The following is a 17,840-nucleotide window of genomic DNA, read 5'->3' on the forward strand; positions in this document are numbered from 1 at the left end:
GTATCGGCAAGATTAGATAATGGAGCATACAAGTTAGAGACATTGGAAGGAAAGCTTATACCAAGAACTTGGAATTTTACACATTTGAAGCATTACTTTAGTTAAAGGCTTGTAATTTGTAATCGGTGTACTCTTTTCCTCGCCCAGGTTTTGTCCTCTTAAAAGAAAGTGAAAAGGAGTTTTCTTGGGAAGGTTTTTAATAAGGCACCTTATCAATAAAATACTCCTTCTCAGTTATGGATTTAATGCGTCAAGATTTCTTTCAGCAATTCATATGAATCATTATTTAATTTCCCTCCTGAGTACCCCTACTCGGTCAAGGATGAATCATTATTAAAATTCCCTCCCAAGTGTTACTTGGTTAAGGTTGAATTGAATTCCTTCCCGAGTACCCCTACTCAGTCAAGGATGAATCATTATTTAAATTCCCTCCCGAGTATCCCTACTCGGCCAAGGATGAATCATTATTTACATTCCCTCCCGAGTACCCCTACTCGGCCAAAGATGAATCATTATTAAAATTACCTCCCAAGTGTTACTTGGCTAAGGTTGAATTAATTACATTCCCTCCTACTCGGTCAAGGATGAATCACTTATTAAAATTTCCTCCCAAGTACCCCCACTCGGTCAAGGATGAACAATTATGTTACCATTACAAATACCTTTCCGATAATAAACAAATCAGATATTGTACTTTGGTAAGAAAATTTTCATTTAAGTATTCAATGTTATTAGAAAACGAAAAAAAGTGAACTTGTATTCATATCTGAAAAAGATTACAAAATTTGGGTGTTATCGGCCTATGAACACAAAGAAAATAAAAAAAGGGAGTTCTAAGTTTCCCCTTCTCCAGCATCAGGGCTGGAGGCCTCGAGAGAGGAACGTTTTCATTATTAATAGCTCGGCTAAGGGCTTCGGCATCAGGTTCCACATCATCATCTACTTCATTGTATGGTATAAACCTGCTGCCAAAGAAGTCTTTAGTAATATCGAAGTGGAAATTAGTCGGGACTTGACAGAATCCATGGCATTGACGAATGGCATGGTTTGAAACCAGACTCATGTTCAAAACCAACTTGCTGTGAACACTTCTCGGCAAAAGCCTTCATGTCAGTTTCAGCCCTCTGCCTTTCACGTGCCAGGGCTTCTTCTATCTCAGTTGATTTAGTCCTTAAGGCCTCCTCTATTTGTGAAAACTTTACCCTTAACGCCTCCATTTCCTCTTACTTAGCCCTCAGTGCCTCCTCGGCCGCCTGGACTCGACCCTCCACAATACGGAAGTGCTCTTTATATCGGCTGACCTTAGCTTCTAGCGATTGAATAGCCTCGCCAAGACTGGATTGGGTCTCTCTGCTTTCCGCCAAAGCTTGTTGAGAAGCCGAATACGCTTTCTGCATATTCTTCATCTCAAGGATAGGATCCACAACCAGCCTTCAGAGCATAGTTGTCGATCGCACTTGAAGCTCTGCAAAGCAGCGCAGAGAGATTCGAGGTCTAGGCTGTCGACTAATTCTTTCCCTGAATCAAACAGCAAATCAGGAGCAGCTACCTGGCTGGTATATGTCCCAGACGCCAAGAAAGACTCGGTAAGCATCACTATAGGAACTATCGAGTGGGAGGAACTACTGGCCCCTTCCACAATAGCGGTTCGGGTTTGCTTGCGCACCCCCTCTACACTACTTGGCCCACCCGAGTGAGCATGTTTTCTTTTTCTCTCCTTCTTGGTTTCTTTGCTTTTGCCCTTGTCCTTGCACTTCTTGGGTTGATTTTCCACAAGGACTAGGTCTCGAGGAGGAGGGCGAGGCTCTGACACATTTGGAAGATGATCAAGTTGAGGGTGTCAATGTTCCTCAATTGGTGTACCTTTCGGTATCCTTTTCTTTAAAGTATGCCAAAAAGTTGGCACGTCAACACCTCGTTGAGCCATTAGACCTGTAATAAAAATAATAAGTCAAATCAATACAACTTGAATTGAAAATCAAATATGGGGATGAAACGTACCCTCCATGTCCAGCCAAGGCTGAGGAGATTTTAATACTAAGAGTACGTGTCGGGCAGGAAGTTCTCAGGGCAGAGACTTCAAATAATCCAACGCCGATAACTCCCTAGTTGATAACAGGTCCTCCGGAATCCAGTCATACTGACGAGGCACTCGGGTCCAGTGGAAGGGAAAGAGAGGATTATTGTCACTACGAAGAACAAGTTTCTACCTATAGGGTGGACGGTTACTTTGAAGTAGCCAATCTTAAAACCCTTAAAAGATGAAGCATAAGGTTTAAACAGTGGCAATTCTGGTTGCCTTATTAAAGATATCCATCTTGCTAAGTCTGATGGACAAGTACAGAAGAAATAAAGAAATAAACCTACACTAGGTTCTATATAATAAAATTTACAAAGTACTCTAAATGCTTGGATAGCCGCCCACCCATTCGGATGGAGTTGTGTTGGCGCTACATTTAAAACCCTCAATACTCCCATTTGGAAATCGTCAAAGGGTAGCTTTATTCCTAGTTCCCTAAACATATTTTCATACACAAAGAAGGTGTCGGCCATCCCAACACCCCCTAGAAAAACAAATTCAGGGTTCCAGGTTTCATCTCCTCGGCACGACTCAATGGATATAGGGTAGGGATCGAACAGTTCCCATAATGAAATTTCACAATGGTCTACGAAAGATTGAAGATTCCTATTTTTTTTAAACCGAGAGAAGTAGGCGGCCACTTCACCGTGTACCCACTCGTATCCAGGAATTGTACAAGGAGAGAATACTGGGTTTTCCCTAGGGGAACTCATGCTTGGCAGTAGCTCAGCAGAGTCAGAATCGATTGACTCAGATGATTCGACCTCGTCACTACATTCTCTAGGGTGACTTTCTATTTCTTCAGTTACCCTATTCGGCCTTGAAGAACTAGTCGATCCCCCTTTGGTTCTCTCAGCATTCTGTCCATCGACACTAGTCGGCATAGATGAATCCGACAACGAGTCCTCCCATTCTAAGGATCCGGCCATGGTTAAAATAAGGAAAGGAAAAGAAAACAAAGCGTACCTCACAAGTAGTCAGTTTGGAAGACAGAAATGAGTACCTTTCAGTTTGGAACAACAATGTATACTATTCGGCTTAGAGAAAAAGTGGAGAACAAAAGACCTGAATCACAAGATACTTATAGGAGATGAGTGGTCGGGCATACAAAGGGTCATCTCCCTTTCGAAACGTTAGATCTTTTACAGATCAACGGTTAAGAAGGGACACCCCTTCATCTTACGCACACACATCAAGAAAACCCTAGAATGATCTTTTTTATTATTATTTATTATTTATCTTTTATTTTTAATTTTTTACTTCTTCAATCTACACAACTTTTTTGAAAAACTGAGTACCCTTTATGCACCCCGACCCACCAAATAAGGTTTCAAGTACTTCAACCGAATACCCTATTCGGCTTACTTGCATTTCTTCAAACCGAATACCCCCTCGGTATTCCTGATTACCATTTAAACTACATATCCCCCTTTGGTATTCTTGCCCTCCCAACTAACCGAATACCCCCCTCATCTACGTGTTTGATACTTGTCTATATTTAAAAGTCCTTCCCTCGTACCTCATCGGGCTTGGGGGGCTAGTGTACTGGATAGGGAACTGCTCGGTCCTACATATAGGAAAAGGAAACCGAGTACCTATTCGGCCCAATTTGGCTGGGTACCTCTTGGCAGGATTTCAAGGTAATTAACCCAATTAAGTAATAATAATCAAAGTATTATTTACTTTGAGAAAAGGGCCAAAATCAAGGGCTGACTCAGCAGGCCCATTAGCCCATAATAGCGCCTATAAAAGGAAGGTAGGAAGTACAGGTAAAGGGTTGAGTTTTCATTATTAAAATACCATTTATTACTCAAAACCGAATCCTGACTTCAGCATCGGAGTGCCTTTTGCAGGTACCCTTCCAACGTCAGCGACAGTCAGAGGGACGTCATTGTTTCAGAGCAGAGACTTGAAGACGAGTGTTTCTCTAACAGGAACAATTATTATTATATAGATTTTGTAATTGAGCTCTTTGTGAGAATGGTCCGTGATGCGTTGGACTATTTTATGTGCCTAGTGAGAGGTTCCTGCTCTCATTTGATTAGGCTTATATAACTGTTGCCCCATTAGACAGTTACTATTGTGGGATAATAGCAATCAGATAAGAGAGTAGTATACGCTCACTCGAAAACAAGGATTGCTTATGACTTATGGGTTCTCATCAAGATTGCTTTGACTCGTGGATTCTCATCAAGTACGCGTTTAACGCAATTATTCAATGATATATAGTTGGAATTATATTGAGATGTTACAATGTGTATTAGATATAATTATTGGAATTATAATTAAAATTCCAGCAAATGGTATCAGAGCCAACTTAATACACATCGTAATTTTTCAACTTTGAGTAATCAAAACGCTATAATTTTATGTATGGATTTGGAAAATAATTTAGGGCTTTGTTCCTCTTATATTCATAAATATATTCAAATATTGTTAATTTTCATTGAGTATGTTAAAGAGAATTTTACAGTTTCTTATTTTTTGAAACTATGAATCCTAAAATTGTTCTCTTTCAAATTCTCTCAAAGGGGCAAAGTTTTTTTTGAAAATAGATTAAGGGCTTTTGTTAATAAATTGAACATGAGCATAACCTAATAATTAATTCATTATTTCGTTCAATTTAGATTGAGAATTTGTTCTTTCTTTCCTTTTGTGTTCATCATTGCCCTATTTTTGTTTTGATTCAATTCCGTTAAACAAAAACCTTTTTCAATAAATAGCCATATGGCCTTTGTTGTACATATCACAAAGAACATATTGGACCCTACTCTTTGAAAGAAACTGTCTGGGTTGCTCAAATTCTCACTTCAAAACCTCCATGGCTGTGCGGGTTTTAGCCTTTGAAACTCTCTTTTGTTATTCAAAATACACCCTTTGGAACGGTGTGAATTGGTGCTTTAGAATGCAAGATTGAACTAGGTCGGATGTTTAGATTTGTTGGACCGGTTTTGCAGCTGATGAATTTTTTTTAGGTGTACAAAGCCCATTCGCGAGGTTGGGAGAGTGTCGCGTGGAGGATTTTGATATTAAATTTTTTTATTTGGGACAATTTTCATAATTTTTTAATTAATTAACCCGTGCCTAAATTAATTAAATAATTACTGTATTGATGGAATATGATCCAAATTTTTTTATATACATGATTATACTAATATTTAATATTTATGACATTTTTATACTATTCACTCTCCTTTTGAATGTCATATATGTTAATTTTTTTTTGTTTTATATAAATTATTTGATGTAATTGTGGTATAATTATGATTTCATGCATAATATACATATTTAAATTAATTTTGAATGCATGATTATTCTGTATAAATGTCATCCCACCTATCGTGAGACCATTTATACATTACTTGTGTAAATTATATAATTATATATTGCATTAGTAATAATTATATCCTATCGATGTGTTGTTATTAATGTGATTTGAAAATACCATGCAATTGTGTTTTGCTTATGTCAATTTTGTATTGATACCCTATCGGTGTTAGGATTCTTGTGACATGAAGTTTTGTGCATCGTGTTCGTCTTTCTTACTAATTGTTATCTGGGACCCTTGGGCGGGATCATAGTAAGTAATAAATTTTGTAATGGATATATTATTGTTGCACTTGAACTAATTGCGCATATTAAATTTTGTTGTTTCCTACATCAGTGTCCATGCCCACTTCGGTGAAAACTTTGAATAGGACTAATTATGAGGACTGAGTTGACTCTGTTAAATTGTTCCTTCCCATTTTCTAGTGTTAATGTTGCCCTTATTGAGAATAAGTCTAAAGTTTCCACAGTTGAATCTTTCGCTGCCGTTATAGTAAAACATGTTAAATGGACTCATTCTAATAAAATATGTCTAGTAATTATGAAGTTCACTATAGACAATGTTCTTGAGATGAGTAATACTAAGAAGTAAGTTTAGTCACAAAATTTGTGGCCAATAGATTAGTGACAAATTCTTTAGCAAAAATCCGTTGCAAAATTGTGAAATTTTAATTGTGTCTCTGGGCAAGAAACTTAAGGAATTTTATAAGACGGAGAAGGCTTACTATCTTTATTGTTCATAAAAATAATTAACAGTTTCTTTGTAGGATATTGTGTATGCTCCAAGGATTTTAGATTTTATTGTCCTACCACTTGTTGAGTCACATGATATAGGTATCTTATAATGTATATATCACTACTCCTTCGAGTATGATATTCTGCATTGTTAAGATGCTTATAGTTTGTGTTAGCTTATTTTGGCATCTTGTTATGGCCACATAATGTTGATTAATCTAGAATAATATGATGTTTTGATTTATGTTGTCCAAGTGGGAGATAAATTGTTGAATATTTTATGTGTGGACTAACATAAATTAAATTTTGTTATAACTTGAATTTAATTCTATATTACTTAGATGCCAAAATATTCAACTATATTGTTTAATCATGCTGTTTATTTTGAAAATAATTTAGAGCATATGGTTTTTTTTAATTTGATAATAATAATAATAATAATAATAATAATAAAATCTACTTATAGTTTGAAGTAAGCTTGTACTTGAAGTTTGACCAAGTGGTCACTTCTATTGCCTTCAAGGAAAATGCTTGAGATCTGTGCATTTACTTGAAGATGAGTGGGAGCAATTTTATCATCTTTGTCGTACATGTTGATGATATCTTTGAATGAGACAAAGAATATGTTGAGTAGCCATTTTGATATGAAAGACCTTGATAATGCTTCTATTATTCTAGGCATCCAGATATGTCGTGATAGGTTTTGTGGTACTCTTGGATTATCTTAGAAAGGGTACATTGATAGGATCCTCAAGAAGTTTAATATGTATTCTTGCTCCCCATGTGTCGTGCCTGTTCAAAGGGGTGAAAAACTCTCTAATTTTTAGTGTCTTCATGATGATAGAGAGTTGTTTAAAATGGAGAAAATGGAGAAAGTTTCATATGCTTCCTCTGTTGGGAGTTTGATGTATGCTTAATAAGTATGCATTCGTCCCGATACTGCTTATGTTGTTAATGCTTTGGGCAGATACTTGAGCAACCCATGTTTGGGTCATTAGAAAGTTGTGAAGAAGGTCTTGAGATATTTGCAGGGAACCAAAAATTATATGTTGACCTATGCGAAGTCTGATCAACTTCAGGTCATTGGATACTCTAATTTTGTAGGTTGCCCTAATGACCGTAAATCTATTTCAGGCTTTAATTTTATGATGGTGGGAGGAACTGTATCTTGGAAAAGTGTCAAATAGATAGTTATAGCTATTTCTACTATGAAAATAAAGTATGTCACTTGTTATGAGGCTACCCGCTAAGCTATGTGGCTAAAGAATTTGATTTCTAGCTTCCCCATTATTGAGAGTATATCTAAACCACTTGTGATTTATTGCGACAATATTACTGCTGCTATACTTCTCTCTTAGAATAATAAGAGTTTTACTCATTCGAAACACTTTGATCTAAAGTATTTGTTTATTAGAGAGAAAGTACTTGAGTTTTAGACTCAAATTGTGTACATTGCTATAAAGAACATGTTAGCATATCCACTAACCAAAGGCTTGACCATTGGAGATTTTTAGAATCATGTAGCTCATATGGGTCTGGTCAAGTTTTTTAATATTTTGGATTAGTGGGAGTTAAATTTGTATTTGCTTGTTAGCATTATTGTCTAGTTTCTTTATGAGATATATGTTTTGTTGACGTCACTTTTATTGACATATCTTTTATGACAATTTTTTTTATACTTGGACCTTTGTGGAAATGATATTTATGTTTTGTTTATCTATATTGTCATTGAAATATAAGTTGTTTGTAGTGTGTGATGTATATCCCAATCAGATATAATTATATACTATTGAAAGCTTATTATTTCTTTGGTGATAATTAGTAACTTGTTACGATGACATAATTTGTCAATTTAATAATTTAATGATGCTATCCAAGTGGGAGAATGTTAGATTTTTTAACATTAATATTAGTATTTATATTAATTTGTGGATTAGCATTATTAAATTATTATAGTTATATTGTTATTAATTATGACATAAAATAAATGTGTATAATAATAATTATTATTATTATATAGATTTTGTAATTGGGCTCTTAGTGTGAATGGTCCGTGATGGGTTAGACTATTTTATGTGCCTAGTGATAGGTTCCTGTTCTCATCTAATTAGGCTTATATAACTATTGCCCCATTAGACAGTTACTAGTTTGGGATAATAGCAATCACATAAGAGAGTAGTACACGCTCACTCGAAAACAAGGATTGCTTATGACTCATGGGTTCTCATCAAGATTACTTTGACTCATGGATTCTCATCAAGTACGCGTTTAAAACAATTATTCAATGATATATAGTTGGAATTATATTGAAATGTTACGACGTGTATTAGATATAATTATGGTATCTTTAATTTTATAATTAAAATTCTAGCAGGTAATTCTTCCAGGTGCATGATACTCCATCTGCGGATGGAGGTTGACAAACATATTCTACTATTGGCATTTTGATGACAGGAACCTATAGAGAGTTCATATCAATTATGATTTAGAGCTATGCTAAATTTGGTAAATTCAGAAGATAATGCTACCTTAACAATCATAGATAGTCCTGTATATTGCGAATGAGCAGCTTCAAAGCAAAAAGACCCATCACTTATTTGAATAGGAATTGAAGGGATGGTACAGCGCCCATGCTTAAAAGTGTATCGAATAGATTCCTCTGCACTGAAAAGGTCTGACTTAATGGTAAGCATATGACACTGGCCATCTTTGTCATTGTGATGAAACATAATATCTACATCTCCATCAGGGAGATTCATGCGTACAACCATCACTTCTCGGCGTACCGCCATCTCAATCTTGAGATTGAGATGTAAATCTCTCTTCACCCCTTTCACCCTTGCTCACTGTGTATACAGAACCCTGCTCGCTGCTTCCACCAAGGGAGCACATCATCTTTCCTCTTCACACTGGGCTCCTACAACATGTCATGGCGGTTATCTCTGATTAAGAAAGAAAGAGAGGAAGGAGAAGGTCAAAGATACAGTGCTCCTGATGATGTCCTTTGAACTTTTGCTCTCTTTAGCAATGTCATGCGTGGATCCCTTCACCATCACTGATGCTCACAAAGAGGTAATGAAGGCTATATTTGAAGAATGGTCAGTCAAGCGCCAAAGAATGCATGACATTGCTAAAGAGAGCAAAAGTTCAAAGGACATTCAAGCACCAAAGAATGCAGGATGGATCCGCAGAAAAGGAAAAAAGATATAAAATTTTCAAAGATACTCTAGGAGCAATAGAAGAAAAGAATGCTCAAACACATCCTACAAGCTTGGGTTGAATCAATTTGCGTACATGACTCACTAAGAATTTCGTGACAGATACTTGGGCCTTAGAAATGATGATCGGATTTATCAAGAATTGGGTAAAATTAAATGCATCATCAAAATTATTACAAAGTAAGTGATAAAAATTTGACAGACCACGGTTGATTGGCTGTTGAAAGGAGTCGTTACTCCAATTAAATCTCAGGAGATTCATACGGTAAGTTATTCATCAAACTATTTTTAGATTCATCTACAAGGATATGTAAATATAAGTAGCTAGAATATATACAATTACACAGAAAAAATCATGCATTGAAGCATTGGCTTTTTCATTAACATAGCCTTTTTCACCTCTTTTTCTCTCATAAACAGATTTTGCACTTTCTTCTCTCTTTTCTCACTCTCTTTCTCTTTTGTTTTTGAACCTTTCCTCTCTTTTTCTTTTTCTTTTCTCTCTTGAGTTCTTTTCTTTCTCATAATGATTTGATCTTCACTTACCTCCCTGGGTGATAAAGAAGCCAAAGTCACCTTTCTATTCTTGAACTCAAATGAGTATTTATTGGTTTTCCCATCATGGTGTGTTTCTCTATCATATTGCCAAGGCCTACCAAGAAGCACATGGCTTGCTTCCATGGGTACAACATCACATAGCACCTTATCTGTATACTTCCCAATTGTGAATTCTATCTCAACTTGCCTATCCACTTTTAGCTCTCCCTCTTCACTCAACCACTGTAACTTATAAGGCTTAGGGTGGGGTGTGGTTTTCAAAATCATCTTGGTGACCAACCTAGTACTAACAACATTAATGCAACTTTCCCCATCTATGATCAACGAACATACCGTTCCTTCAATTTTACATCTAGTGTGAAAAATACTCTCTCTCTGAGTCTCCTCATTTTCCTTTGCAGTTCCCCCAAGCATTCTCCTAATTATGAAAATGTCTCCCTCAAGTACTTCCTCATCCTCTCTTTCACTCATTTCCTCACTAGAGTATTCAGATTGGGATGATTCACTAACTATTTCACCACCCTCTTTTAAACCCTAAACCCTAAATCTGATTCACTAACCTCATCAGATTGGTAAGAATGTTAGAATTGATGGATATAGATTTGTTACACAAAACAGTGAGGAAGCCTTGCAAGAAGCTGTCACTGTTCAACTGATATGTGCTTGCATTGATGCCTCTGCCGAATTCTGACGATATACGGTTAGTATTTTTTTCAAATACTTTGAATTATTATTTATTACTAAGATTTAGAAAGTCACTAAATTTATAATTTTTTTTTATTTTTCAGGGCATATTTGAGGGTGGAACAACTCTAAATCACGTTGTACTGGTGGTTGGATATAGGTCAAAAAATGGTAAAGAATATTGGATACTGAAAAATTCATAGAGCACTTCCTGGGGCGAGGATGGTTATATGAGAATGTTGCGTAACCTGAAGGCACCAAGACTGGAAAATGTGGAATAACAATGTTGTGTTTTTACCTAATAAGTTCTTAACATGTGTATTTGTTTCTTCATGAATTATGAGACTTGTTTGATTTCTTTCTTTCTACATTCTTTGAATGTATAAAATTATATCCAATAGAGAAAATATCAAACATGTTAATAAACTTATATTTCACAGATAGGGACCTGACCTTTTTAATAAACAAATAAGGCCTAAGCTTTTTTTAAGGTCTACAGTAGAAACTCTTTAAATTAATAATGTCAGGACCGGAGAAATTTATTAATTTAGAGAGTTATTAATTTATCGATAAATTAATAATTATTAATTTAAAGAGTTTTTAAGTAATTATACTGTACATACCAAACAAAAAGGCAAATTAATCTATGCCTCTTAGAATTACGTTGCAGCGAACCTTGGGACTCAACGTACAGTAAATTAGTAACAACACTACATATGCATTGGAAATCATTAATGACTTTTGAAGTACAGTAAATGTAAACAAGAGGAACAAATGTGTTCAATGTATTCTTAAGCAAGTTTGGCATATATAAATTACATGAATGTGTTAGAGTATTCAAACCATATCTCACAAGATGGCTTCTCATCTAAAAGGTGTTGCAAAATCAACTATATCAGATCAAATACGTAAGGAGTTGTGTGAGTATAAGAGAGATAATCCTGCAAGCACAGAAAAAAACTTGCAAAGATGGCTTGAGGGAAAATTTCAATTGAAAGTTAGTCAAGGAACAATATCAAACACACTTAAGCGGTCAGATAACTATCTCTGCTAAAATAGAAAAAGGAAGAGCAGAGATCAAAAAACACAAACCAGCAAAATATCCTGACATGGAGAAGGTTGTTTATGAGTGGTTTCTCCAGCATCAAGAACGTGTGAATATCATAGGAGAATTAATTTTGCAGAAGGCAAGAGATACAATGAAACTCGTGTACCCTCATGATGATTCAGATTTTAACTTCTCTATAGGATGGCTTGGGAAATTCAAGCACCGACATGGCATAAAGTCATTTCGTCGTTTTGGCGAGAGTAGGTCTGTTGATATACAAGACATGGAGCAGAAATTGGTATCGATTCGGGAGAAAATTGATCAGTTCCCTATGAAAGATGTTTTCAATATGGATGAAACTGGGTTGTTTTATAGGCTACAAGCTGATCATTCACTGGCAACAAAACAACTTGAAGGAAGAAAACAAGATAAAGAAAGGCTGACGGTAGTTATTTGTTGCAATGAAGATGACTATGAAAAAATCCCTCTATGGATTATTGGGAAATATGCAAAGCCTCATTGCTTCAAGAATGTCAACATGAATAGCTTGAATTGTCAGTATCGAGCTTACAAAAAAGCATGGATGACTAGTGTGCTTTTTGATGAATATGTTCGTTCATTTGACCAAATGATGCATGGTAGAAGAGTTCTACTTGTGGTGGATAATTGTCCAGCACATCCAAGAAATATTGAAGGGCTAAGAAACGTTGAGTTGCTCTTCTTGCCACCCGACATGACATCAAAGATTCAACCTTGCGATGCTGGGATAATAAGAGCTTTCAAGATGCATTACCGTAGAAGGTTTTATCGCAAAATATTGGAAGGTTATGAGGTAGGACAATCTGATCCAGGGAAGATAAATGTCATTGATGCTATCAATTTGGCAATCCCAGCTTGGACGATAGATGTTCGAAAAGAAACAATAGCGAATTGCTTCCGACACTGTAAAATTCGTTCAGATAGTGACGTTGCAAGAAATTTGGATGAATCCACTTTTGATGAAGAAACTCAAGACCTCGAGACTATGATCAATCAATGTGGCTATCATAATAAGATGGATATCGACAATCTAATGAACTACCCAGGTGAAAATGAAGCATGTTCGGAGGTTCAGAGTTTAGAAGATATTGTGGGTACTATCATTGAGAACAATGCAGAGGATAACGACGAAGATGATATAGTGTCTTTGGAGCCTGTTATGCGAAAGGAAGCACTTATGGCGTCGAACACTCTTCACAACTTTATGATACAATACAAAAATACAACACCTGAGCTATTGGATGCAATAAGAAAAGTTAGAGATGAGCTCCAAATAGACTTGAACTTTAAAGGAAAATAAACAACTATTGAATCATATTTTAATAGAGTGTAATATATTTTTTTTAGTTTCTATGAATTATTAATTTATGATTTTCTTGGGACCAAAAATTATAAAGGGATCTCCCGAAAAATTATTATCTTATTATTTTATCAAGTTTTTCAATTTTTTATATTGGCCCAAGTCGGGACTGGATAAATTTATTATTTCAGAGAGTTTATTAATTTATCGAGTATTAATTTAAAGAGTTTCTACTGTATTTAAATAAATAAGTTAGGCCTGAACTGTTTACAAAACCTGTTAAGCTTGACAGGCCAGCCTGTATATATATATATATATATATATATATATATATATAATTTAAAAAAAATCTATCAAAACATAGTTAAATAATAAAGTTATTTAATAATATATTTTATATATTTTTAATTCTGTTATTATTAAATTAATATATTATGTTATAATTTTTTATTTATAATTAAAATAAATAGAAATTATATTCTATTAAAAATTAAAAATATTTATACATAATTACATTTTTTATATAATAAATTATCATATTTATTACATTTAAAAAAGTTAAATAGTGGTTAAGACTTTGAACAGAAACAAGACGCAATAAAACTTAAACAAAATAAAATTTATAAATAAAATAATAATATTATATTAATATATTTTTTATATTATTAATTTTATTATTATTAATATTTAATTATTTAATTATTATATTAATATATTATGTTTAATTTTTTTCTTTATAATAAACATAAATTATTTAAATATGAAATATATTTTATTCAAAACTAAAATTTTATAAAAAAATGATAAAAAATAAAATAAAAAATTTAATATACAATATATATATATATAATAAGACTATATAGTAAATAATATAAATAATATAATTTTAAATAAATTATATATAATAATATATATTTTTTATACCTTATTACGTGTTTTAATTTTATTGAAATAATTTTTTTGATAATTTATCAATTTATATATAGTAAATAAATATATGTTTTAATGTATTGTATCAGTAAGATTTTCTATATTATATTAATGTAATAATATAGTTGATTTTACTTATGTTTGTTAATTTAAAATAGAAAATTAATAAAACAAATAAAATTAAATGATTTATAAATATTTTTTTAATTTAATAGTTATTATTATTGTCATTATATATATACAGTGCATTGAGTTTAAATTTTTATATTAAATTTTATCACATATTATTTTTGTTAAGATAAAAGTTTAGAAATATAAGTTATTTTCTATACCAAACTCAATTTCTCTAAATGGAAGTACTCCAGGAACATCATTAGAAAAAATATCTGAAAAATCCTGCACAACTAGTATTAATTTTTGTCGTAACTGTAGAAATTTTTCAAGTATTGTCCAATAAATTTTTTATCAATGACTGAAGAATATGAACTTTCGACTTATGATCGTCACGAATTGAATTATAATCAAATTGCTTTGGATCGTTTACCAGTGTCAGTAATTGATGATTATACAATTCGAATAATTCAAATAAAATTAAGTTAATTATAATATAATTATAAAATCTTTTTCTAAAAATAAAGATTATATAAATCAAATCATATTCTATATATTTCTATATATAAATATATGTATTTGAATAATATATATAAATAATATAAATTTGGATAATAAAAAAATTGTTATTAAAAAAAAAGAATAAATCTTAGAGGTAGATATTTTTATATTAGATATTCTATTAGTAGAAATATTCTATACATATTATATACATATTATATATATATATATATATATATATATATATATATATACTTTAGTTTTCGTATAGTTTCAAACTACTCTTTCATAGAAAGAATGGAATGACATTGATCTTATAACTGTACCTATAGCAATTCACACTTATTATCTTAGAATTTGATTGAATTCAATGCTGAGAGAAATTTAGTATTTAGTATATAATTTTTTTCCTGGTCATGTCAATAAGGTCATGAAATTTTGATTTATTTATCTCTTATTTTACATATAATGGATTTGCTTAATCCGATACATGATTTTCTTTTAGTCTTTCTGGGATCGGGTCTTATATTAGGAAGTCCAGGAGTAATATTACTTACCAACCCAATTTTTTCTGCTTTTTCAAAAGATCTCAATTGCTAAGATTCGAAGCAATTACCCGAAGTGCTCTTTTGTGTATTCATCAAAAGGAGTAATTCAGGTAATGAATATTATAGTCAGATTTCGAAACCAAAGAACGTCTCATCTATAAATATTTCAATCAGTACACACAAGAAATAGGACAATTCTACAACTTTTTGTGCAATTTATCTAGTAGAGTCAAATTCTCCTCAATAAAGCAGATACATCAAGAAAACGGGTACATCCACGAATCTGCCTATTTTGAAAGCTTTGTCTACAATTTCTTGGAAACTCAAATCATCTTCAATACGAGTCAAGGGAATGAGCTCATAGTTTATGGTTTCCATAAAAACAATACAATAAAAAGTAGGGGTACGAGTTAAAATATCCATTTGAACTTCTGGCCATTAGGAAAAATATCTGGAAAATCCTGCACAACCAGTATTAACCGAAGTTTCTGCTCCGCTCTACACTTATAACAGCTAAGAGAACAAAACATGAGGCTCCTTCCTCAATATCCGCCTCCACTCGACTTACAAGAATCGTCTCTAGCAAATTATGCTGTTCGGGGAAAATTAAACATCGCTGGGCACAATTGATCACAACATGATTGGCAGTTAGCCAATCCATGCCTAGGATTACATCCAAACTCACCATAGGGATATTAATAAGATTAATCCTATACTCACGTCCTTCAACTACTATAAGCCATCCAATATAAACTGTCGAGGTGGAACACAACATGGAGCACAAGATCATGAAACCCACACTGTACAACTTGGAGATCAGATGGAGGAGGAAGGTGTAGAGGATGAATAAGAAGACCAAGCCTTCAAGAAGATGGAGATGAGGAAGGAGATGATCAGGAAGAAGGCTTTGAGCCACCAGAGACTTCTGAGAAAGAGTTTTACCATTTACATTTTTGCAATTTTAAATTTTTGTTTTTAAATAAAAAAATAAAAAAAAACATCTTTAATGCTCATCTTGTGGTTGCACTCTGATTGATTGTGCGAGATCATGGGGAGTTCATAAGCATTTCATTAACTTGACATGAAAGATTAGTGATTGAATTAATTAGTTAAGCTGGTGAGTGAGGGTACTTAAGTTGATAGATATTATGACATCGTTGAGAGCCATCATCATAGTATATGTGTTTGCATTTGTTTAGTCTTGAAATGGTTGCTTTTGTAAGAAATTTTGGAAAGGATTACAACATTTTATTGTGTTTATTGAAAATTTTTGAACATAGAGCCAAACAACTATCCTATAAAAGTGAAAAATCCATTTTAAACCTTGTTTGAACCTTATAATTTGTTCAACCTTTAAAGCCTATACACTGTAAATTTCCTCATCTTTACTGAACTTTTGAGAGTATAATGGAAATAAATTTGGGTTAAGTTGGGGGGAGTGAAAGGACTGGGTTGTTTAAAAAAAAGAAAAATGAAAAAAAAAGCATGTTGTGAAATGTTGAAATGAGAATTACTTCTCTAGTGTTACAGTACAAATAAATCCAAAAATAGTTTGTTAAAAAAAAAAAGAAGTAAAGAGATGATATCAATGTTTATGTTCATAAAAATGATGAGTGGAAAAGAGAGAAACATTCACCCATGAGAGCTATACACTTGTAAAATAGTATTTGGTCACTGATTTGTAATGTTGATGTTATTAACTTGTAATGTGAATTATGTGAGTGAGTATGGTTGATTTTGTGGATACTTCAAGTGAGTTAAACATGATCCTACGAAGGTGATTTGATTGGTGAACTGCTTTTTTGTTGATAAAGAAGTAAATTGTAAGTTGGCAGAATCAACTATCAACTTTTAATTGCATAAAATAGTCTTAATATTGACTAAAATACTCAAAAGTGAGTTCCTCAAACAAAATATAATTTCCTCTAAAATGAGTATCAAAAGAAAATATCTTTAACAATATATATTAAATAATCTTAACTAATTTTTAAATTTATAATTTTAATTATTATTCATAATTGTAATAATTTATAATTTTTTAAATTCATAATCTTAACTAATTTTTAAATTTATTATTTTAATTATTATTAATAATTTATAGTGATTAATGTTTCTAACTTCTAAAGTTGATTTTAAACAAAAATAATTAATTTAAACTAAAAAAATTAATTTTTAAATTTAAAATTTTTTATATTCTTGAAACTTAATTAATTAGAAAATGTTAGTTAATTTGTTTCAATTTTTAAAAGGAGTTTTATACAAAAATTTAAAATTTAAGATTATGAATTAAAAATTAGTTAATTTCAACTTTTAAGAAATATATCTTTTTTAAATTCATAATTTTAATTAATTTTTAAATTAATAATTTGATACATTTTATAAAATTCATCCTAAATATCTTTAAAATTTTTTAATCTTAATAAATTTTAAATTATAATTTTAACTTTGTAATTTTTGATTGGAAAAATTACTAACCATTATTATTAAACAAAATTTTTATTATTGAACTTTGTAATTTTTTATTGAAAAAATTACAAATCCTACAAAGTGCTTTGAAGTGGTGCACTTATTATTATTCAAGAAAATTTTTATTACTGAACTTTATAATTTTTTATTGAAAAGTTACAAACCTTCTAATGTGCTTTCAAGTGTTGCACTTAATGGACTTGTCTGTATAACTTTTATCCCCTATTTCCTTATTCTCTTCTGGCAAGGTGGGACTTCTTCTAAAAAGGATAAAAAGGGTTTGAATAATTATTGT

The 17,840-nt window shown here is 32.4% G+C and overlaps 1 protein-coding gene across 1 annotated transcript; it reads left to right on the forward strand.

Annotated features, from left to right (window-relative positions):
- Nucleotides 1–11,711: 11,711 nt before the first annotated feature.
- LOC113851585 (CENP-B homolog protein 2-like) lies at nt 11,712–12,989 on the forward strand. The gene has a single exon (XM_027482100.1). It carries the CDS (start codon nt 11,712–11,714, stop codon nt 12,987–12,989), a length of 1,278 nt encoding a protein of 425 aa, XP_027337901.1.
- Nucleotides 12,990–17,840: the final 4,851 nt, after the last annotated feature.

This window comes from Abrus precatorius, unplaced genomic scaffold (assembly GCF_003935025.1).
Source record: "Abrus precatorius isolate BTA unplaced genomic scaffold, Abrus_2018 Scaffold9, whole genome shotgun sequence".
Lineage (NCBI taxonomy): Eukaryota > Viridiplantae > Streptophyta > Magnoliopsida > Fabales > Fabaceae > Abrus > Abrus precatorius.